Source organism: Zea mays, chromosome 4 (genome assembly GCF_902167145.1).
Source record: "Zea mays cultivar B73 chromosome 4, Zm-B73-REFERENCE-NAM-5.0, whole genome shotgun sequence".
NCBI lineage: Eukaryota > Viridiplantae > Streptophyta > Magnoliopsida > Poales > Poaceae > Zea > Zea mays.
In genome coordinates, this window is record NC_050099.1 from 13,298,625 (window position 1) to 13,321,222 (window position 22,598).

At 40.9% G+C, this 22,598-nt stretch overlaps 3 protein-coding genes across 3 annotated transcripts; all 3 read right to left on the reverse strand.

Moving 5' to 3' along the window:
- Window positions 1–279: 279 nt before the first annotated feature.
- On the reverse strand, window positions 280–996 carry LOC118476878 (2-alkenal reductase (NADP(+)-dependent)-like). Its single transcript, XM_035967193.1, has one exon. It carries the CDS (start codon window positions 798–800, stop codon window positions 495–497), a length of 306 nt encoding a protein of 101 aa, XP_035823086.1. The 5' UTR covers window positions 801–996; the 3' UTR covers window positions 280–494.
- Window positions 330–2,284, reverse strand: LOC103655109 (NADP-dependent alkenal double bond reductase P2). The gene is made up of 3 exons (XM_035967192.1): window positions 1,968–2,284; window positions 1,668–1,845; window positions 330–1,513 (listed from the first exon to the last, which is right to left on the reverse strand). Exons 1-3 carry the CDS (start codon window positions 2,115–2,117, stop codon window positions 1,293–1,295), a joined length of 549 nt encoding a protein of 182 aa, XP_035823085.1. The 5' UTR covers window positions 2,118–2,284; the 3' UTR covers window positions 330–1,292.
- Window positions 2,285–15,910: 13,626 nt separating this feature from the next.
- LOC100383885 (Putative alcohol dehydrogenase superfamily protein) lies at window positions 15,911–17,377 on the reverse strand. Its single transcript, NM_001176512.1, has 3 exons — window positions 17,082–17,377; window positions 16,804–16,981; window positions 15,911–16,646 (listed from the first exon to the last, which is right to left on the reverse strand). Exons 1-3 carry the CDS (start codon window positions 17,343–17,345, stop codon window positions 16,009–16,011), a joined length of 1,080 nt encoding a protein of 359 aa, NP_001169983.1. The 5' UTR covers window positions 17,346–17,377; the 3' UTR covers window positions 15,911–16,008.
- Between the last annotated feature and the right edge of the window lie 5,221 nt (window positions 17,378–22,598).

The window sequence follows — 22,598 nt, forward strand, 5'->3', positions numbered from 1 at the left end:
ATGCACTATCTGATTTATAATACTGGATCATATATGTGTTGCTTCCATAATCAGAGGCGGATACAAGTCTGGGCCATTCGGTCCGTGGCCATGAACATGATCCATACGTTTCAATTAAATTTGTTGCTTTTAGACTAAAATATAGTAGAAGAATATTATTTTCGATAGACCGGCTCGGGACGTGATCGGATCCTTGATCCGCTCCTGTCCACAATCATGATGGTACTACACAGATGGAAATGAGTGTGAATCGACTGCTTTGTTTATTTATCATACTGAGATCCTCAAATAAAAGTGCATTGGCCTTCATTTAGGTGAGAATATACCGATGAAATGCAAACTATAATATGTTTTTTATTGCAATATACAATAACAGTGCCCTCTTATATATTTAAACAAGCTAGGATCGGTAGAAGAGGCTTCACTCAAGTAGTAGCACACAATACTTGTTTTCGCTCAGCTGGTCACCAGAACGGATCAGTTCCTGCTTCAACTCATGCCCTTGCAATGGCAACCAACTGCTTCCCTACGTTTTTGCCAGAGAACAACCCTATCAGAGCAGCCGGTGCGCTGTCAATGCCCTCGACGACGTCCTCGACGACGGTGACCTTCCCGTCCTTGATGTAGCCAGCCATCTCTTCCTCGAACCTCGCGTACACATGCATGTAGGAAGTAAAGTAGAACCCCTCCAGCCGGATGGACTTGGCGACGATGCAGTAGAGGTTGCGCAGGCCGTACGGCTCCTCCAGATTGTACTGCGAGATCATGCCGCAGGCCGCGACCCTGCCGCCGCGGCGCATCTGGAGCAGCACGGCGTCGAGCGTCGCGCCGCCCACGCTGTCGAAGTAGACGTCGACGCCGTCGGGAAGGCACCGCTTGAGCGCGGCGCCGAGGTCGGCCTCGGACTTGTAGTTATAGATGGCCAAAAAGCACGAGGCCCGTGAGCCCGGCACGAAGCCCGCTTTTTGGGCCCGGTCCGAACCCGGCACGGTAGAATAAGCGGGCGGGCTTGGACAGGAAACTAGGCACGGCGGGCTAGCCCGGCACGGCCCGTTTACCTCTAAACCCGTTAAGCCCGGTTTTTTTACACTAAAACGTGCTTACCGGCCCGTTTAGCCCGCTTTTCGGCCCGTTTTTTCGTGCTAAACGGGCCGGCCCGGCCCGTTTAGGCCCGCTGCGGGCCGGGCTTGGACAGGAACTTGAGCACGATGGCACAGCAGGCCCGGCCCGGTTTTTGGCCGGGCTTCACCGGGCCCGGGCCGGGCCGGGCCGGGCGGCCCGTTTGGCCATCTCTACTTGTAGTTGAACGCGTCGTCGAAGCCGAACTTGGTCTTGAGGAGGCCGACCTTGTCGTCGGAGCCCGCGCTGCCGACCACGTAGCAACCGGCGATCTTGGCGAGCTGCCCGACGAGTTGCCCGACGGCGCCTGACGCCGCCGAGACGAACACGAAGTCGCCCTTCCTCGGCTTCCCGACCTCGAAGAAGCAGGCGTACGCAGTGAGCCCTGGCATGCCTGGATGGCGGTAACATCGGATAAACGTACGTTAGTGATGGACTGGTATATTTTGGAAGCAAAACGTAGCATAATCTGTAGCTAGAACTAGAGTAAAATAGATAATAGTAATTAGGAGTGCGCAAGACAGAATGCAGTCGTTGAGGTCGGTCACCAAGAACGCCCGTGTAGTAGGAGAGCGGCAGCTCGGTGTGGTTGATCTTTCTCAGGGATTCGGGCTGGATGACGAGGGTGTACTCCTCCCACCCAGTCATACCCCATACGAGGTCGCCGGCGGTGAAGTCTGGGTGCGTCGAGTCCATCACATTGCCCACAGAGAAATTGACCATGGCCTACAGATTTACGAATTACGAATCACACCCAGAGAGATTTCTTCACATCTGATTCTTCTGAAAGCTCCCACGTCGTCGTACGTAGTTTGCGACGAATTAGCAAGCTGCATAGACGTGCTTACCTCTCCGTGGGGCGGCACGGTGGGGCCGTCGTCTTGCTTGTTCATGCGGCCACGCATCCAGGGGTCGCAGGACAGGTACAGGTTCTTGACCAGCACGGCTGTCTGCCCCGACGGCACACGCAGGCTGATAGTGTCGACAATGATCTCCATATCATTTTCGGTGGGGAACCGGCCGGTGACGTACCTCCTCAGAACCACCTTCTTGTTCTGCACCACCGCCTTTTCGTCGACATATTCTTCTTGTTAGCTATATATATAAACTCCTACAAGTGCACATCATCTACCGACTACTACGCCGGCCTGTCTTTTCTATTCATAAATAAAAAAGGTAGAGGGGCGGCTATGGAGCTCAGTTCCATATGGGGTAGTGCAGAAGCTACACTCTCTCTCAAGCCATCCATGTCACTGATACGTACATGGGCCCTAGTCCTACAAGTCATCTCCAAGTCTCCGTTCTTTGAACCAACCATCCTTCCTCTCGATGGATATCACCGGCCGTCCTGGCCTGTTCGATGCCCGCAAAAGCGTCAGATTTACCCTTCGGCTATTTCATTTGAAAACAAGCTGCTGTTCACCGCAAATGCGTCATATTTACAAGAGAATATGTATGGTACAATTTTACTAATATGCAAGTAATTGATTTATAGCAATGTCTCTGTTTTTTTAAATAGAGACAGATCTATTTAAAACCATGTTTTAAAACTGTTTCTTAAATGATTAAATGATCTGTCTCTCGATATTAATTTTTGGAGGTACGATGTCGATACTCGTCCCTTCAAAGGCTCCAAACTTTAATTTAGAGGCAACTAGATCTAAATTTATTTCACCGGCCGTCGCTAAAATAGATCCAGCACAATAACATTGATTGGTTTTCAACAAAGACGGATGAAGATAAACTTTTATTCCAAAATTGGATATCTTTAAAAAATCTATATATAACGTTATAGTGTCGATGATTTTTTTCTTTTGAAAATCACAGACACTAGTACACATAAGCTCTATATCGACGGTCCTAAAGCTATTTCGAGTGGCGGTTTCTTAAGCCGGTCCCACCTGTTTAATTTCACTGACGCGCGGTAACTAAAATCGGCAATAAAAATTTGTGTGTACCACCCACTTAGAGCCCTTTTCTACTACTGAAATTATGGTTGATGTTCTCACATGTTGACATTCTAATTTCCAGTTTGCCCAACTGACTTCATATAGAGAAATGAGCAAAACTAAAATCATACATGTAAAAAAAAGCCTAAAGCATTTGCGGTTGGTAATTTTTTTTCAGTGAAATAATCTATGGCTACAAAAAATCAGTATGAAATCCTCATATTTTGACATCCAAAATTTGGAATCGCCTCACATAGAGAAATTACCATCTACAATTGAAGATCTTAAAGAGCTATACAACTTTGGAATTGACAAGCTTTTCATTTGAAATCATGTGATCCAACGAAAATTCATATTTTGATATTTTATTTGTTTTTGAATAGCCTCGGTTGGAGGAATAGCAAAAAGTTATAGTCCAAATAACTAGCATATATTCTCTTTATAATTTCTAAATCAAATATTTTATGATCAAGTTGAAACATTATGGTATAACGTTAAGATAAAACATCAATTATCAAATTGCCTTTCCATTTCTTATGTTTAATAATGTATGGACATGACTATGAATTCCATCCATTTAGCATAACATTTATTCAGATTACCTCAACCCTTAATGTACTTCAAAGGTTCATGATCTCAACGTATGACAAATTCTTTAGACCATAGATAATGTTGACGCATTTGCAAAATATGCACTAAAGCATAAACTTATATGTCCTATGTGCAATAATTCAAAGCTAGACCATGTAGTTTTTTCACTAAATAATGCAATATGTTTATCTCCTTGAATGAACACTCCTCCGATGACAATGCCACTTACGTCACACTCTAGTTCAAAGATCTTATCAAAATCTAGAAAATGTAGCAGTGGTGCTTCTGTGAGCTTTGACTTGAAGGTATCAAAGCTTGTTGTTACACTATCCCCATTGAAAGAACACTCCATTTTTTGTCAATTGATGGTGAGGTCCTAAATTAGTGTTAAAATTTTGCACGTAATGCTTATAGAAACCTACAAGACCTAGAAAAGAACAAACCTATGTGGCTAAAGTTGAAAGTGGCTAGCTCATAAGGGCAACAATCTTTGCCTCATCCAGCTCAATGCCCCGTGGTGTATCAACACAACCAAGAAAAGACACTTGATCGGTGCAAAAGGTGCACTTCTCAAGGTTATGGAACAAACGTCCTGGACATAAGGAATTAAAAACAACACGTGGATGCTCATCCACTTACTTGTTGTAAATGAGTATATCATTAAAATAAACCTCCACAATTTACGAATGGATGGACGTAAAACCTTATTCATCAATCTCATGGAAGTGCTAGGTGCGTTAGTTATCCCAAAAGTCATTACTAACAACTCATACATGCCAAACTTAGTTTTATATGCAATTTTTCATTTATCTCCTAAAGCCATACGAATCTGGTGGTAACCACTAACCACTATATATGTCAATTTTTTAGAAAATATAACAATCACTTAACTCATCAAACATTTCTTCTAATCTAGGTGTAGGGTGGCGGTATTGAATGGTGATATTATTAATGGATCTATAATCAACACACATGTACCAAAAATCATCTTTCTTAGGAACCAAAAAAACTTGAATAGAATAAGGATTAAGGCTCTCATGAAAGTACTCATGACCCAAAAGGTCCCAGACTTATTGCTAATAATCCTCATCCTCCTATAGGTTTGTCTTGTAAGTGGCATGATTTGGCAAGCTTGCTGTTGGAATCAAACCAAACTTGTGCTCAATGCCCCTCACTAGTGGAAATCAATGGGGTATCTCTGGTGGGAACACATCCATATAGTCATGTAAAAGGTTAGCAAGCACAACCAACAACACAATGGACTTATTCTACATGGAATAAAAATATGTTGGCATACTACTGCATAGCATATGCCATTTTACCATGTAACTCATGAAGACCAGATTTAATAACAAGTAAAAATAGGAGCATTTAACTTAAACACTTGTTAGTTTTTAGATTCTGAAGCACCCTTATGCTTAGCATTATACATATTCTTATCTTGTTCATTTTTGAAATTTTCAGCCTAAGTCATTAGAATTAAAATAATTTTCTTTGTTTTATGCATGAGTACTTATTAGCTCTACATGGTAAATAGCATTTGTATCAGACTCCCAAAGATGTCCCAACAAAAGACAACAAGCATCAATAGGGGCCACATCAAAATCAACAAAATCATGATAAGACCCAATAGAGAAAAATGCACTCTCGCTGTTTGAGTTACCTTAACTTTTTCACTATTGTTGAACCATTGAATGTGGTAGGGATGAAAGTGCATATCCAAATTGTTTGGACAAATTTAATATTTTAAAATAGATATGTATGAGATTTGATGCTCATCTTTTTTATGTTATCAAGCACATTGTTACAAATAAGAACAAAATTTTGCATAAATTGTTGTATGCATTATTTGCTCCCTACAACAAAAACGGTGAACAAATATCTAAATCAGTATGCAAATCTGCATCCAAATTTTATATCTATTATTTGAGAAGATATATGATAAATTTGAGGTTTACCATTAATGAATATTTACAAGCTCAATGTTAAAATCAGGGATACAAATTTGTATAGCAGATTCTATACCCTATTTTTACGCAATCAAAGAAAAAACGACCAAAAAATTGATATCCAAAAAAGTATATATTTTCGACCATTTTCATAATTGTGGTAAGGATGGGTATGCTATCTTCTGGCCAAACCAAGTTTTTTGACCAACTTAGTGTTCACTAGCTTGTTGCAACTACCGCCATCAATGATGGTAGGTACACGATAGTCCATGACATTAAAGAACATGTGGAAAAGATTATTGTGTTGTATCTTATCATTTTACTCGACTATGAGACTCAAAGCTCGCTGCATAATAAAATTACTATGTTAAGTCATAGTGGTACCAAGAACCTCCGCCTTACTTCCTTAGTACTATTGTCATTGTTCCTGACGAGTTAGCCTTAATAATACCTTTGTCCTCAATATCAGAAGCACTAACATACTCACCAAATCTTTGATTCTGAAGTTAGAGATAGTAGTCGTCACCATGCCCTTATTAATGTTTCAAGCCATCTACATGCAAAGATTGTATTTGTGTTGGTTATGCCACTAAACTGCCATTTATTTCATCCTTCATAGTGTAGGATCTTAGCACCACCTTTTGCAAAATTAATATAAAGAAACTGAATAAAGAAAAGCTTCATGCCAAGACTACCACAAAAATATAGTGATCTAACCCAAGAAGCCTAAAAGCTCTATGAATGATCCTGATTTAAATGGTCTACAAGGGGAGGTGGAGAAGGAAGACTATTTTAGAGGCATCTGTGTTTCCTATACTATCTAACTTTTGTGTTCCTCCCACCTTTTAGTCATGAATACTAGACTATGGTAGGTTCTTAGTTGGAATATTCTCGGAATAAACTCAAATAATAACTAAAATTCGGTTAAGGAACGTATCATGGAAAATTGTTGTGATATTTCTTGTTTGCAAGAAACTAAGCATGATTCCTTTAATAATAGTTTCATATGTCATTTTCACCTTATTTTGATTGTTTTGAGTTTGTCCCTTGTATGGGTGCTTTGGTTGGTTCTATAACTCTCTAGAGAAGTGGCTCCTTTCATGGTACATTTATCTTTTAGAATTATTTTTCAATTTTAGTTTAATTCCACTCCTTATATTGTTTGAAATTTGGTTTCCAACGAATGTCTATGCCCCATGCACTATGGTGGACATAATTTTTTAAATCTTTGGTTTAAAATATAGACGACATATATAGTTGATTGATTTGTCGTTAGAGATTTTAACATTTATAGGAATCCAGAGGATAGGAACAAACCCAATGTTTATGTGGCAAAAATGTTTGTATTTAATGAGGCAATGCATTTTTGATGCATGATTAGTTTATCTTTAAAACATGGACCAACAAGCAATAATTCCTCTTTTTGCAAAGATTGGATTAATTTTTTACGTCATTTTGCTCGATAACTTTTATAGTACTATAAAGCACCAGTTTTTTGGTTCCACCGTCGTCTCGTTTTGCAAAAAACCTTCTACTTCTATCGATATCCAACTCACGGTTACCGCTAGGAGCCAAATGTGTTCGCCAAGGTCTTCTGCACCTACACCCAGCACTACCTCCTCGATGTAGGCCTCCTCTGCTGGCAGGTCAGCAAGATCGCCGCCCACATCGACCTAGAATTTGAATAATGTATATGGAAGTTGCATCAAAAGAATATTTTTTAATACCAGGGAATTTCATTTAGTAGAACAACAATGCATATGTATGTATACTTCTATTTCTTTTGAAATGTGAACTGACTTCTTTGATTTCTTTGTATGCCTGAATTAGAGATAGAAGTATTCTTGAGTCTTAGCGCTTTGGTTTCTTGTATGTCTCGATTAGAAATAGAAGTATTATCCAGTATAAGCACTTCAACTCTCATCGTAGTATTCTACCACTAGAGCTCGTGTCCTTTAATGTTATGTGTTGTTCGTTTCCATATAATCATTACGTAGTAGTATTTTATCGAATAATTTGTGTGATGTCACAATGCATGTGCATTGTACTAGTTTTATATGAATGCTTGTGCTTCTCAACTAACTATGGAGACATCTTATCATATCCGCTACCTAGTTCAATCAATATAACTATACCAAAGTTTCACATGTTTTGCTTTGAAATATATTTGTTGATCATGAAGTGTTCCTCAATCAAGCAAAATAAGGTTGGTGCACACATACTTAACACTCAGATGCAATGAAGAATCTTACAACAAAATTCAAGCATCTTTGAAAGATTTTAAAATCCCTAGATGTTCTTGTTCAAATCTAAAAGATATTATTGCTAGAGTAAACCTTATCTTGGTTTTTCTATGTTTTCTAGCAAAATTTTGAGACCCTCTCATTGAATGGAACATTAGCTCAATCCTAGAAGCAAATTTGATCTTGCAATTAATCTAGTTCCATAAATGTGAATTCAATGTCATTCTTTTTTATTTGGTTCCACACTTCCTAGCATGATCTCTCATCTTGTGGTTGCTATAGAAAAGGTAGACATTGATCAAGTAGTAAAGCTTATACCCGGCCTTAGATAAAACACTAGGGCCTGATGTTGAATGTATATTTCATCAAAAGATATTGGCCAATCATTTGTGAAGATTTCTATAGATTTTGAACTGAATTCTTGAATGATTATTTTGTTTATGGACCATTATAATGGCTCCTACATCACTCTAATTCTTGATGATGTAGACAACGTCTTTGACTTTAGGCTTATCTCCATTTTATACACCTCAATTAAAATTATTACAAAACCCTAGAAAATAGACTACAAGGGGTCTTACCTTGATTTATTCACAAGAACCAATATGGCTTCATCAAGCTTCAATATGTCCAAGACAATCTTGCCTCATCCTTGAAGTGTATACATATGTGCCATATTTCTAGGAGAGGACTTTTCATTTTTGAAGTTTTATTTTGTAAATTTTTTGATAAAGTGGAGCACAAACTCATCATGTAGATTATGGAGAAAAACGCCTTCAAGCAAAATGGCTATCTTGGATGCAACTTACTTTTGACTCAGCAATATCAACTGTAACTTTCAATGGTGTGCTAGGCAAGGTGTTTCATTTGTTAATGGGGTGTAATAAAAGGATACCCTATGTCCCTCCTTCTTTTTGTGTTGTTAACTAACTTTTTACAAACTTTGTTCAATGCGACTCAAGTTTCTAGAGACCTAAGGCTTTATGTGCCTCTACTAAATGATTAGGACACCCCACGCTATAGTATGTTGATGATGCAAAAATATTTCTACAAGGTCAAGTGGAACAACTAACTTTTTAGATGAACATCTTCATCGACTTTAGGAATCTACATGCCTAAGAGTTAACTTCGATAAGTCTTTTATGATCCCTATAAATGTTGTATAGGATAAATTAGGTTGCATCTTCTACACACAGCTTTTGGTTACTCCAAGGCCTCCTTGACCTTCACTTATTTGGGTCTGCCTTTGAGTATTACAAAACCAACATTTGCATACTTCTATTCTATTGTTTCATGATGTGAGCGAAGATTGGTCAGTGTTTCCTCTTTTTTAAATCAGGTAGGACAATTGGAACTCACTAATGTAGTTTTCACAACCATTCCCGTTTTGCTATGATAAATTTCCCTTGCCAAAGTGAATCATCAAGTAGGTTGACAAGTTTAGGGAACACTGCCTATGGTGGCTTGATGCTAATATAGTCAAAAGCCTACAAATGCAACCGGAGTAATTGTCTATGTACCTAACAGTACTAGAGAATGGAGCTTCGGTCCAACAACTTTTGTTTTGGTTGATTTAAAACCGATATTTGTATTAGCTTCAGTGCTAGTTCAGTATTGGTATTGGCTTTAGTGTCGATTTTAAATATGAAGATCCATGAAAAATATATTACTATTGGTTGTTGTCCACAACCAGTACTAATATTAAGTAATTGAGTACCATATTAATACAAGAACAAGTACCAAAACCTTTAGTACCGGTTCTACTACAAAACCAGTACCAAAGCTTAACTCTTTAGTAGTGGTTGGAAACATCAACCGATAATGAAGATCCCATAGCTTTCTTAAAAACCAGAGATGCCTCTAGTACCATTCTTTGGTATGAATCGATACTAAAAGGTATTTTCAATTCCCACTAGTGTAATAAGGATTCTCGCCAAAATTAGATAAGCATTGGTTGTTTTATAAAACCAGTAATAAAAGTTAAGCATTCAGTACTGGTTTCTAGATAGGGGTCTCCCCTATAAATGTAGTCCTCCCCCAACCCTGTATCATTTGTGAGTACTAAATGTGCTAAGTGTCACTAAGTGTGTCACTTTGAGTGTGTCATTGAAAGTTTTAAGTAAGCATGTTGAGTGTCATTGTAGCAGTGATACCACATCCTCCAGGTATCTTTTACACACTCTAAAAATAATGTCCATCCATGTTTTATTTTTTGTTTACTCTGTAATTTTTATGTTTTATATGTTTTTGCATAGGAAGCATCCTCACATTGGTCACCGTGAAACGAAATGTAATTAAACTAGCCTTTAGGCAGGAAATAAGAAAATACGTCTTCAAATTATCCTTTAGTTGAATTTATTTTTTATTTCCTACTCTATAGGCTAGTTTGTTGTAAGGCATCTTCATCCCTCGCTTGGAACCCCTTGGACTCAGTTAGCTAGGGACAGAGGAACTCAGACATATTTTTGCACTTTTTTGTATTAAAAATATGTATTAATATATTAAGATTTTATACAATCAATAAATGAGCTATTTGTGCATTTGGGTATTCAATAAAGAACTTGTATTTTTGTGCACATATCCATTGCAAAAAACTTGTATGTTCACATAGCTTGTTAATGTAATCATATCTTTAAATAGAAAATTAAAAAGAATATTTTAGTATCGGTTTTGGTCCAGAACCACTACTAAAGCTTATGTTTTAGTACATGTAATTATCTTGAACCAGTACCAATGATTTAGCATTATTACCGGTTCTTGAATAGAACCAATACTAAATCCTTAGCATTAGTACATGTTTTACAAAAGAACTGGTAATAATGTACGATCTATATAATTGCTCACAAGTTCACACAAACCATAGACACAATTCTACCACCTCTGTCGATGTCTTCTCACATGTGACACCGTTGTCGTTTGTGCTACTTCCACCGCACCTCGCTGGAAGCGCTACCGTCGCCGCACCTACGCCATCATCGTGGCGCTGTCAACAAGAGGGTGCGAGAGATAAATAGTAATACTCCAATCCCTACACACCAAATTATGAAAAGGTTTATGTTTACTATTCATTTAGATATAAACTACTATATTTAGATACACTCTCTAGAACGCTAGACATAGAAGAGATTGTGCTGGTGGTATTATTGTGATTTCCCATCTTGCATTTTTTTGATAGTAGCAATGTATGTAAAAACTGAAAATAGAGCATCACTAAGGCTATCTTAAACTCGACCTCTAAATCCTAATTTAGAGAGTGATTTGAATAAAGTTCTCTGTATTTTGTCACCCTTCAAATGATTGCTTCATTTTACATAAGTTTGAACAAAAAATGCTCCCATTAATTTGTATCTTTTAATCACGTACGTACAGGTTCAATCGTCCAGTCAGTAAAACTGAAACACTAAATAGAATGCACTTGTTCGGATTCTTGCTCCGCCACAGGTTGTGCGTCTCAGTGTTGACCTGTATGCAAGCGCCAAACTCGGTCGTCTAACATCGGCCGCACACACCTGGCCCAAAGCTATTGATCGTGTCAAGCCTCACCAACGAACGTGACAGTCGTCATGTATCAAAATCAGGTAACCCCCAAGGTTACATTTGACTTAAGTTTTTAGTTCAAAAGATTGTTCTTATCAACTGACTTGTCTCGTTCGATTGAATCTATAGTTTGGATTGTGTGGAAACTCTCCTGTGAGGTTTAATAATGCTTTTGTTTTACGTAACAATATTATGTATATAATTTTTGGATGATGTATTTTTTTCATATTTACATTGAACCAATGAAAATCCAAAGCGAATTTTGTCTTAGTCTATATAATTACAAATTTCTTTTTCGAGGAGACGATGATTGGAGAGCCACTCAAGATACTGTAATTGAATGGGTAATATTTAATGGATTTACAAAAAACCTGAGTTTAAAAGAAGCAAAAGAACATATTATTGAAATAGAAAAGATAGTCAAAGATCATAAGTAACAGTTGAATCTATATTATAATCTCAAACTTATTTTCACCTTTAGACATTTTCTAATTGAATTTTAATGCAGGAAGGAAAAGAACGACTTATGGAGAATGTGAGTACATGGCTTGATGTGTTCAATATGTTGACCGTGACTTCGTCACTGATTATCCAACTAAAATTGTTCTGACTGCTCCTGCTGCTCCATCCAACATAAAGAGGTTGAAGACATTGCATGCAAGTACTAGTTGTCAAACTAATTCAAGTATTGGTCAACAATTTTCTAGGCTGCTACAAGAAGACAAAAAAGTACATGGTTTTAGAGGTCCAATGAATATGGAGAAGTGTACTAAAAACTTAAGAGGCGTGGTTTCAGAGGCAAGGTGCTTCATCTTGCTCTCAAAATGTTGAAAGAGGATTCGGAAACATCGTCATATTAATGACATTAGAAGACTCTAAAGCAAAAGACTATCTTTTATCTGTCATTGATGCATAGCTAGATGAAGTGTTAATGTGGAATGTTATGAACAATTTAGGGAATGTGAACTCTGAGTTATAAAGTATGAAGTGATTGTGAGCTCTGAGTTGTGAACTATAAAGCGGTGATTGTTATGAATTATGTTTGTTTTCTATTGTATGTATGTTATGAATTCTGTGATATCTATTTTAGTTCTCTGCATATATATCAAAATGTAAATACATATAAAAATGTAAAGACATTGATTATGCCCTTGGATCAACTTGTAGTACCGGTTGAAATTTATAACCAGTACTAAAAGATGATTATTTAGTACCAGTTCTTGATATTAATCAGTATTAAAGGTTACATCTTTAGTATCAGTTTATTGTCAAGAACCGGTACTAAATGATCACCTTTTAATACCAGTTCATACAACTGGGACTAAAGATTGAGGCCTTAAGTCCCAGATGCCAAGTATCGGTTGGAAATCCGGTACTGTAGCCGGTTCCTAACCATTATAGATATGGCATACTGCAGTAGTGTAAGTACGTAGAGGGATAGGGTGTTCTGAATCTTCAAATTCATAATCAATGTCTGTTTCTTAAGAATCTTCATAAGTTCTTAAATCACCATGATATTCCTTGGGTCCAATTTGTTTGTGATAAATATTATGTGGATATGGTTGTCTACTCCAACTGACTATTAGCTATTGAGGCTCTTTCTAGTGGTGGGATATTTTAAAGCATCTTGATTCATAAACTAGCATGGCTATTCCAACTATCAAAGATGGCATGTCATATTTCTTTGGCTGGAGCTTTGGAATAGAAGAGTTTTGCTTCAAGTCTACCCATAATTATACTCTTTAGTTAAGAATCCACTTATTTTAGTACATGTTTCTCAACATACACTGGTTGTTTGTTCTGTCTTCCACCTACCGCTCTCCAATGAAGCAGAAGCATAGTTTTAGGAAGTTGAGACCCTCATTTAGAATGCTCATCTTCAGTCGGAATTGATTCCATGCTCTTATTTATGGGGGTTAATTTGCATTCTTTTCTTCAACTAAAACATATAGAGTCGTGATTGGACACATATAAGTTTCTCAGACCTTTCAGTGGTTTGGATGTTTTCCACCAGTACAGAGAAGCTCTGAGTTGAAAACGTATTTATACTGACGTTTTTTGGTAGCGCCAGTGCTAGGGGCCAACATTTCTACTGGTGGTTTAGTTATACCAACCTCCAGTGAAAATTGGTTTTCACTGGCGGTTCCTTAAGCCGACTCCACCTGTTTTTTCAGCGACGTTTGATAACCGAAATCGCCAATGAAAATTGGAACGTATCGCCGGCTTTGAGCTCTTTTCTACTAGTGTTCTTGCCAAAACAAACAAGCTAGAAAATTTCTACTATAGGTTGTATTAAAAGACAGTTTGAACACTAGAGAGCTGCTCGAGTGCATAACCATGTTTCTTTAAAAATGTAGTTTTGTCCTTTGTTCCCAAAACATACAAATACACTTCATCTTTTGGTGGACTGCCCATTTGCTTTGGGGCTAGTTCATTTCCCCAAATCCCCTCCAATGCCTGAGGTGATTTGAGTTCCCAACTAGCTCTTGCGTGTTGGAGTACCTTCAACCTCTCTATGCCATCCCCTAGCAATTTTCTTTAAATCATTGATAGCTTCAGAAAAGAAAACAATTGAAGTTTTCGTTTTTCATGGAGACTGTCATCACTATGTGTTGATCTATTTTGGATCTTCTTTAGGAACATTACCATTATTGTGCCACAATGCAAAAACAATTTTCAACTCTGAGTTTGCCCTAGTTATACCGCGGGCAAAAAAGTTTCTTTAGGCTAGAAGCTTAGGTCACTTGTTTTTGTATGTATCGTGAGTGCTGTTTTAGGATCCTTTTTATATCTTTTGTTTGCAATAAAAACACGGAAGGCGATCAAACCCCTCCAGTTTTTCATAAAAAATTAAAATATCACAACAGTCAAAGGACAAAGATCTGACGACCACTCAATGTCCGACGGCTTCATTCGGAGCCGTCGGACATGGTCTTATGTCCGACGGCTGTATGACAGGTCGTCGGACATAACTAATTTTAACCAGCGCCGCCCGACCCACGCCGTTTGATTTCGCTCGCGCGCTGAGCTCTCACACCGCCACCGCCACCAGCCTACCCCGTCGGCGCCTCCGTCGCCAGCCCACCCCACCGGTGCCTCCACCGCTCGCTCCGGCACCCCCGCCGGCGCCCATGTCCATCGCCCACACAGCCACCCGTCCCGTCGGCGTCCGCCCCGCCACCTGCTCCCGCCACCTCAGGCGCCCACCGGAGGCCTTCTCGCTCCTGCTGGCGCCTGCTCGTCTCCACCGCCTTGCCGGCTCTAACATCCATCTGCCACTACATCGTCCGCCACCGGCCATCCCGATCTCACCATCAGCTAAGTGAGTATTCTATGGCTTGTATTATAATTGTGTAGATGCATATAAATTGTTTGCTAGCTAGGAGTTATTTTTAGTATTAAATGATTTATTTGTTATGTCCGACCGGCGGAGTTTGTTTATGTAATTAAATTATCATGTTTTAATTCATTTATTGGTGTCTAGATAATTTAAACTTTTAATTTCTGAGGGTAATTATTATGCCCTCGGAAATAAGGTCATTTTATATGGTTTAGGGTTGCGTGAAATGTTTTTTCTATATAATATTGTACTGGTGTGGTTTATTAGTTTAACTACGTAATAATTTATGATAGTTCTAGTTATTCATAGTGTATCGTAGATGTAAGAGCGTGATTTACTTAACTGATGTTGTTAACATCTCGTATCTAGTATGGAGGAGGATCGTCGATGGATGTATGAAGGTTGGAAAAAAAGCGGTGCTCTATCAAGTGAGTGGGTTGCCAAGACTAACGCGTTTCTCAACCGTGCTTTTGCTTGGTCAGAGGCTAAAACCGATGTTAGGTGCCCTTATAGCAAGTGTCGGAACATTTATTTTCTTGACAGGAGGACTATGTCGATAGATCTTTGTAAGAAAGGTTATATGCCAGGTTATGAGATGTGGGTGCACCACGATGAGGACCCATCTCCTCGTATTGTATCGGAAGTTCAGTCACATGAAGAGGGGGACTACGATAGGATGGAAAAGATGTTTGACGATGTACGCCATGAGCTTTTACCCGTCGATTCGTAAAATGGTGAATGCTTATGTGAATTGATGTTTGTGAATGTGAATATATGGTTGTATATGCAATCTGTGTACATGTGTATGCAATATGTGATTTTTTCTGTAAATGTCAGAAATTTATAAAAACAACATTTTCTGCAATTGCTGAAATACGTTATGTCCGACGGCTTAGTTTAGGCCGTCGAACATAAGAGCCTCTTATGTCCGACAGCCTACGCTAAGCCGTTGGACATAAGGGTTGTGGGCCCCGTCCGCGGTCGTTAAAACCATTACTGAGAACTATCTTCGACGGCTTCACATGGCCGTCGGAGATACATTATGTCTTACGGCTGCCGTCGGACATAACACTATTTCCGACCTGTTATGTCTGACAGCTAAAGACCGTCGGAGATAACACGAAACTGTCGGAAATAGTCGCTTATGTGCGACGGTTTTGGCCGTCGGAGATTTTATGTTTTAGTGTAGTGCATATAACGGTGCCAAGCCTTCTTATGATGACATCACACACAACAAGTAGGCAAGTGGCCCAAGCCTTGTTCTTCTCATCTCGTCACCGTTACGGAGTTCCTGAATGCGCAATCGCAACGACCTGCTTCCCTACGTTTCTGCCAGAGAACAATCCGATCAGAGATGCTGGCGCGCTCTCAATACCCTCGACGACGTCCTCCACGACGGTTACCTTCCCGTCCTTGATGTAGCCCGCCATCTCCTCCTCGAACCTCGTGTACAGATGGAAGTAGCCATTAACGTTGAACCCCTCCACACGGACGGTCTTGCCGATGATGCAGTACAGGTTGCGCACGCCGTACGGCTCCTCCAGACCGTACTGCGAGATCATGCCGCAGACCGCGACCCTGCCGCCGTGGCGCATGTGCAGCAGGGCGGCGTCCAGCGTCGCGCCGCCCACGCTGTCGAAGTAGACGTCGATGCCGTCTGGAAGGCACCTCCTGAGCGCGGCGCCGAGGTCGGTCTCGGACCTGTAGTTGAACGCGTCGTCGTAGCCGAACTTGTCCTTGAGGAGACTGACCTTCTCGTCGGAGCCGGCGCTGCCGACCACGAAGCAGCCGGCGATCTTGGCCAGCTGCCCGACGACTTGCCCGACGGCGCCTGACGCCGCGGAGACGAACACGAAGTCGCCCTTCTTCGGCTTGCCCAGCTCGAAGAAGCAGGAGAAAGCTGTGAGCCCGGGCATGCCTGGAAGGCGGTGGATGACATTCGGAGCAGCCACCAGCATCAATGACGAGCAAAAACCGTTATATTTCAAATATATATGGAAAACGTAGAAGAATTTGTATAATTAACTGGAAAGAACTGTGCATGCATGCAGCAATTGAGATTATTAATTGCTGACCAAGAACCCCCGTGTAGTAGGAGAGCGGCAGCTCCTTGTGGTTGATCTTGCTCAGGTATTCCGTCTGGGTGACGAGTGTGTATTCCTCCCATCCACTCATCCCCCACACGAGGTCACCGGCGGTGAGCTCTGGGTGCGTCGAATCGATCACCTTGCCCACACCGAAATTGACCATGGCCTGATCAATGAATGAGACGACAACTGATTCTAATGCCCGCAATGACGTTTAGCGCATGCATGGATGACCAGTTGGTGGTGGATCGAATTTAGACGCGTACCTCTCCGATCACAAAGTCCGGGGCGAGGACGGTGGGGTCGCCGTCATCGTGCTTGCTCATGCGGTCACGCATCCAGGGGTCGCAGGACAGGTAGAGGTTCTTGACTAGGACGGCGGTCTGCCCCGCCGGCACGCGCAGAACGATAGTGTCCACGACGATCTCCATATCCTCTTCGGTGGGGAGGCCGGTGACGTACCTCCTTAGCACCACCTTCTTGTTCTGCACCACCGCAGCCGCCTTCTCGTCGCCGCCGCTGCTCGCCATATTAATCTCCTGTGTGCGCGTCACTGGCCTAGCTACCTTTCGGATTCGATAACTAGCTAGTACCAATATATATAACACATATATGCTCCTGCATTTGTACATTTTCCTATATCCACTAGACAACTACTAGCCCGACCGGCCATGTCTTCTCTATAGATGATAACTAAAATAGAGGGGCGGCTATGGTGTTCAGTGTTATATGGGGTAGTATAGATGCCAGAAAATATAGATGAAATAGCTCGGTTTCATCTGGGGGAGTTCAGAAGTTAACTATATATATGAGGATATTGAGATATATATATAGTATAGATGTCCAAACAGTGCGGGCCGCCCGTTTGGCCCGTGGCACGGCACGAATTTAGACCGGTCCAAACACGGCCCGGCACGACCCGTTTAGCGGGCCGGGTATGTGCAGATACGGCGGCCCGCGTGCTTTGGCCCGGCCCGGCACAATAAATGGGTCGGCCCGACGGCGGCCCACGTATTTATGTAAATACTAAATATGTAAATACATTTAATTCTCTCATAATATGTAAATACTAAATACGCGGCCAAACCTATATAAAATGCATACATAAATATAAAATGCATACATAAATATTGATACATTTAATTCTAAGCAGAATAAATGCATACATAAATACACACGCAAGCTGAGTGATCATTTCATATTTGTATTAATATTTTCATACTTGTATTAATATGATATTATCTTGTGAATTGATAAATGAATTTTGTTGTCTTAATATATGCAAATAATATGTTATTATATATGATTAATTCTGTTAAATGTATGTATTTATATACCGCTCTACTGTTGGTTCGGGCCAGTGGCCGATCCGGTACGTTGAGGCCCACGGGGCCAACGGGCCGGCCCGACACGATTTTTCCCTGTGCGTGCCGGGTTTGGGTATTGTTGGGGACTTGTTCTCAAATGCTATGAATCAAGAACAAGGCAACATAAAGTGTTAAATATCAAAGCCCTTCGTCCTTCAAATCATTATTTCCCTTCGGATATAAAGAATTTAGGACGAAGGTCATGAATGACATATCTTCATGATCATGATAAAAAGATGGAGAACATTCAAACAAAGTACAGAAAGTAACATAATTTCTGTAAACATTATTATTAATCTATTTCTATTTATATTACTTATGTAAACAATGATAAATTACAAATGTACCTTCGGCTTGAAGGAAAGAGAATACAGGCGTGACGCAAAAGTGAATGCCAAGTCAGCGTGAACAGTACGGGAGTACTGTTCATTTATTTATAGGCACGGGTCGCAGCCCATGTAAAATTACATTCAGGCCCTTTGCTTATGACAACAACTCTATAGTAATTTATCCGGGTCTAAATAGTCTTTTCCTTTTTAAGTCGGTTTCCTCTTTTCTGTCATCATGCCGAAGCTCCCTTGCGTACAGCTTCGGCTCTGCTCCATCCTTCGTGTTGTTTCCGTGCTTCTTCACACCGTGAGCCTTTGTTCGAAGATCCCTGTTCATACAATATACTCTAGAGACATTGTTAAATCATGTTTTTGATGACCTTCGGAAGCCGAAGGCCCCCAACAGGCATGTCCCTAGGCACGTGGGCCAGCCCGACCCGGCCCGAAGCATCAACGGGCCGTGCCTGGCCCGGCCCTATTCATACCAGGCCGAAACGGGTTCGGGTCGGGTCCGTGCCGGGTGGCCCGTTTGGACATCTATAATATATAGGATGAGGATATTGAGAGCCATGAGCTTTCAATAGATATAGGAAGCCTCAACCACCCGCACCATCGGACTAGCCTGGTCGCTAGCCTCCTGCCGCATGTGTTTCATTCCTTGCATGTGTGCAGTTTGTTTCTATTTGCATGCGCGAGAAATTAGGAAGCCTACCCGTTAACTGTTGTATGCATTGAAATAAAAAAAATCTAATTTGAAATGTTTTATTCCTTTCATAAATATAGGATCTCTATAACAGTCATCCAGCTAAGCTCGTTAGAAACATTTTATGATATACACTAATACGAATTATGCTACACGTTGTAGGTATTTATGCAATACGTTACACTGCGTAGAAAGTCAATTTCCTGTTGCATGTGCATAAATTTAGGATCACAAGAATGTGCGTTGAGAGGAAATGGATTAACATGCATGGAAATAAAAAAATCTGATTTAAATGCTTTATTTTCCACATAAATATAGGATCTCTCCAACAGCAATGCAGCTATGCTCGTTGTAACCAGTTTATGACATATACAGATACGAATTATGATACACGACATAAATATTTATGCATTGTGGTACACCGCATAATTTAAATGCTTTATTTCGTCCATAAAAGTAGATCTCTACAACAACCATGTAGTTAGGATCGTTGGAACCAGTTTATGACATATACCGATACTAATTATGCTACACGGTATAGATATTTATGCAATATGGCATACCGCGTAAAAAATCTATTGTCTCCTGCATGCACACAAATTTAGGATGATAAGAATGTGCGTTGAAAAGGAAATAGATTGGCATACATGAAAACAAAAAATATGATTTAAATGCTTAGTTTTCTCCATACACTACCGGAATCTGTGGCTTTGCCGATTGCTTTTCGTCGGGCACTCGGCAAAGTCGAGATCTCGGCAACGAACCATTTTACCGAGCGCAGGACTCCCGGCAAAGAAATACACTCGACAAAGATACCTTTGCCGAGAGCCAAACACTCGGCGACGGCGGCGCTCGGCAAAGGGCCGTCAGCAGCCGTCTACGACTGACGGCCGTTAGTTTGTGCCAAGCGCCGGACGGCGGCACTCGGCAAAGATGCTTCTTTGCCGAGTGCCCCACGGTTGACACTCGACAAAGAAGGCTTTGTCAAGTGTCACATTTAGACACTCGGCAAATCATATTTCTATTTTTTATTTTCCCTTACCAAACTTTTTGTGGTATGTTCCTACACTATGTAGACCTACATGTACCATTTTGGCACAATTATAAAAGTGTTTCCTATAACTATTGGGTTTAGTTCGTTTGATGGATTTTTTTGGATAATTCAGATTTGAACTGCAAGTCATTCAAAACTTGGAAAACTGAGAGCACCTAGAGGGGGGGTGAATAGGTGATCCTGTGAAACTTAAACTTATAGCCACAAAAACTTGTTAAGTGTTAGCACAATAATCGCCAAGTGGCTAGAGAGGAGTCTTAACAAAACACAATACCAAAAGAGATCAAACACAGAGATGACACAGTGGTTTATCCCGTGGTTCGGCCAAGACCAACGCTTGCCTACTCCACGTTGTGGCGTCCCAACGGACGAGAGTTGCACTCAACTCCTCTCAAGTGATCCAATGATCAACTTGAATACCACAGTGTTCTTCTTTACTTTGATCTTTTCCCGTTTGCGAGGAATCTCCACAACTTGGAGTCTCTCGCCCTTACAATTGAATTTCACAAAGAAGTACGGAGTAAGGGAGGGAAGCAACACACACAAATCCACAGCGAAATGCGCACACACACGGCCAAGAATCGAGCTCAAAAGACTATCTCAAAGTTCTCACTAGAACGGAGCTCGAATCACTGAGAATGACAAACGAATGCGCAAAGACTGAGTGTGGATGATCAAGAATGCTCTAAGGTTGCTTAGTTTTGTCCTCCATGCACCTAGGGGTCCCTTTTATAGCCCCAAGGCAGCTAGGAGCCGTTGAGAGCAAACTAGGAAGGCAGATCTTGCCTTCTGTCGACTGGCGCACCGGACAGTCCGGTGCACACCGGACACTGTCCGGTGCCCGATTTCCTTCCAAAAATGGCGCTGCCGACCGTTGCAGATCTGGGAGCCGTTGGCGCACCGGACAGTCCGGTGCCCCCTTCCGACCGTTGGCCCGGCCACGTGTCGCGCGCAGATTCCGCGGCCGACCGTTGGCTCGGCCGACCGTTGGCTCACCGGACAGTCCGGTGCACACCGGACAGTCCGGTGAATTATAGCCGTACGTCGCCGTCAAACTCCCGAGAGCAGCAAGTTCCCCCGAGTCTGTCTGGCGCACCGGACACTGTCCGGTGCACCACCGGACAGTCCGGTGCACCCAGACAGAGCAGACTTCGGCTGTACAAGCCAAGTCATATCCAATCCGATTTTTCCTGTTTCTAGCACTTAGACACAATACATTAGTCTTCAAAACAATGTACTAAGGCTTAGAAACATACCTTTACTCTTGATTTGCACTTTGTCCATCCATGAGCATAAATTCACATTTAAGCACTTGTGTTGGCACTCAATCACCAAAATACTTAGAAATGGCCCAAGGGCACATTTCCCTTTCAATCTCCCCCTTTTTGGTGATTTATGCCAACACAACATAAAGCAACTAGAACAAGTGCAATATCACTTCAAATAAAACTCAAATTTATTTTGATTCAATTTTGGCATATATGGATCATCCTTTGCCACCACTTGGTTTGTTTTTGCAAATCAACCTCAAATCTCTATCTCTAAGTCAAACACACATGTTGAAGCATAAAGAGAGTCATTCCAAAAGAGATTGATCAAAGATTTCAAAAACTCCCCCTATTTCCCATAATCAACACTTCTCCCCACAAGAGGCCAACTTTTGACAAAAGAGACAATGCAAGAGTTTTGACAAACTTGACAAACCAAAAAACTCTATTCTACCAAACCAAAAAACTCTATTCTACTATTTTCAAAGTTTCTCAAGTGGTAGCTGATCCATCTATTGCTTTGGCCTTTATTTTCTCCCCTTTGGCATCAAGCACCAAAACAGGATCAATCTTGGACCTTTAACCCCATTGCCTCACCAAATTCTTCAATTAAGAGCAAATAGGCAATAAGAGTTTAAAGATGAACTTGGAATAGTTACTCTTTTCATCGGAGTGCAGTGGAAGTCTTGTATGGTCCAAGTCCACCTTTTCCTTTCAATCCTCCTTTGAGGCTAAAACAACCAAACTCAAGCATATGGTTAGTCTCAAAGGATCAAGTTGTAGCAGAAATCCCCCTAAATATGTGCATCACTTACACAAGGACTTGTGAGGTCCGGGGAATGTTTGTACAACTTGAGCACCACAATAAGCAACAAAATGCAGAATGAACATGATCAAAGGCATATACACATGTATGCTACAATTCAATCCAAGTTCCGCGAATCTAAGACATTTAGCTCACTACGCAACCTGCAAAAGGTCTTCTCATCTAGAGGCTTGGTAAAGATATCGGCTAGCTGGTTCTCGGTGCTAACATGGAACACTTCGATATCTCCCTTTTGC

Coding starts and splice junctions, on each gene's coding strand:
- LOC100383885 (NM_001176512.1), bottom strand. CDS start 17,345: ATGGCGAGCAGCGGCGGCGACGAGAAGGCGGCTGCGGTGGTGCAGAAC. Junction 16,982..17,081: donor CGGACTTTGTGATCGGAGAG/GTACGCGTCTAA, acceptor TTCATTGATCAG/GCCATGGTCAATTTCGGTGT. Junction 16,647..16,803: donor CTACTACACGGGGGTTCTTG/GTCAGCAATTAA, acceptor ACCGCCTTCCAG/GCATGCCCGGGCTCACAGCT.
- LOC103655109 (XM_035967192.1), bottom strand. CDS start 2,117: ATGGAGATCATTGTCGACACTATCAGCCTGCGTGTGCCGTCGGGGCAG. Junction 1,846..1,967: donor CCGTGCCGCCCCACGGAGAG/GTAAGCACGTCT, acceptor GTAAATCTGTAG/GCCATGGTCAATTTCTCTGT. Junction 1,514..1,667: donor CTACTACACGGGCGTTCTTG/GTGACCGACCTC, acceptor ACCGCCATCCAG/GCATGCCAGGGCTCACTGCG.
- LOC118476878 (XM_035967193.1), bottom strand. CDS start 800: ATGCGCCGCGGCGGCAGGGTCGCGGCCTGCGGCATGATCTCGCAGTAC.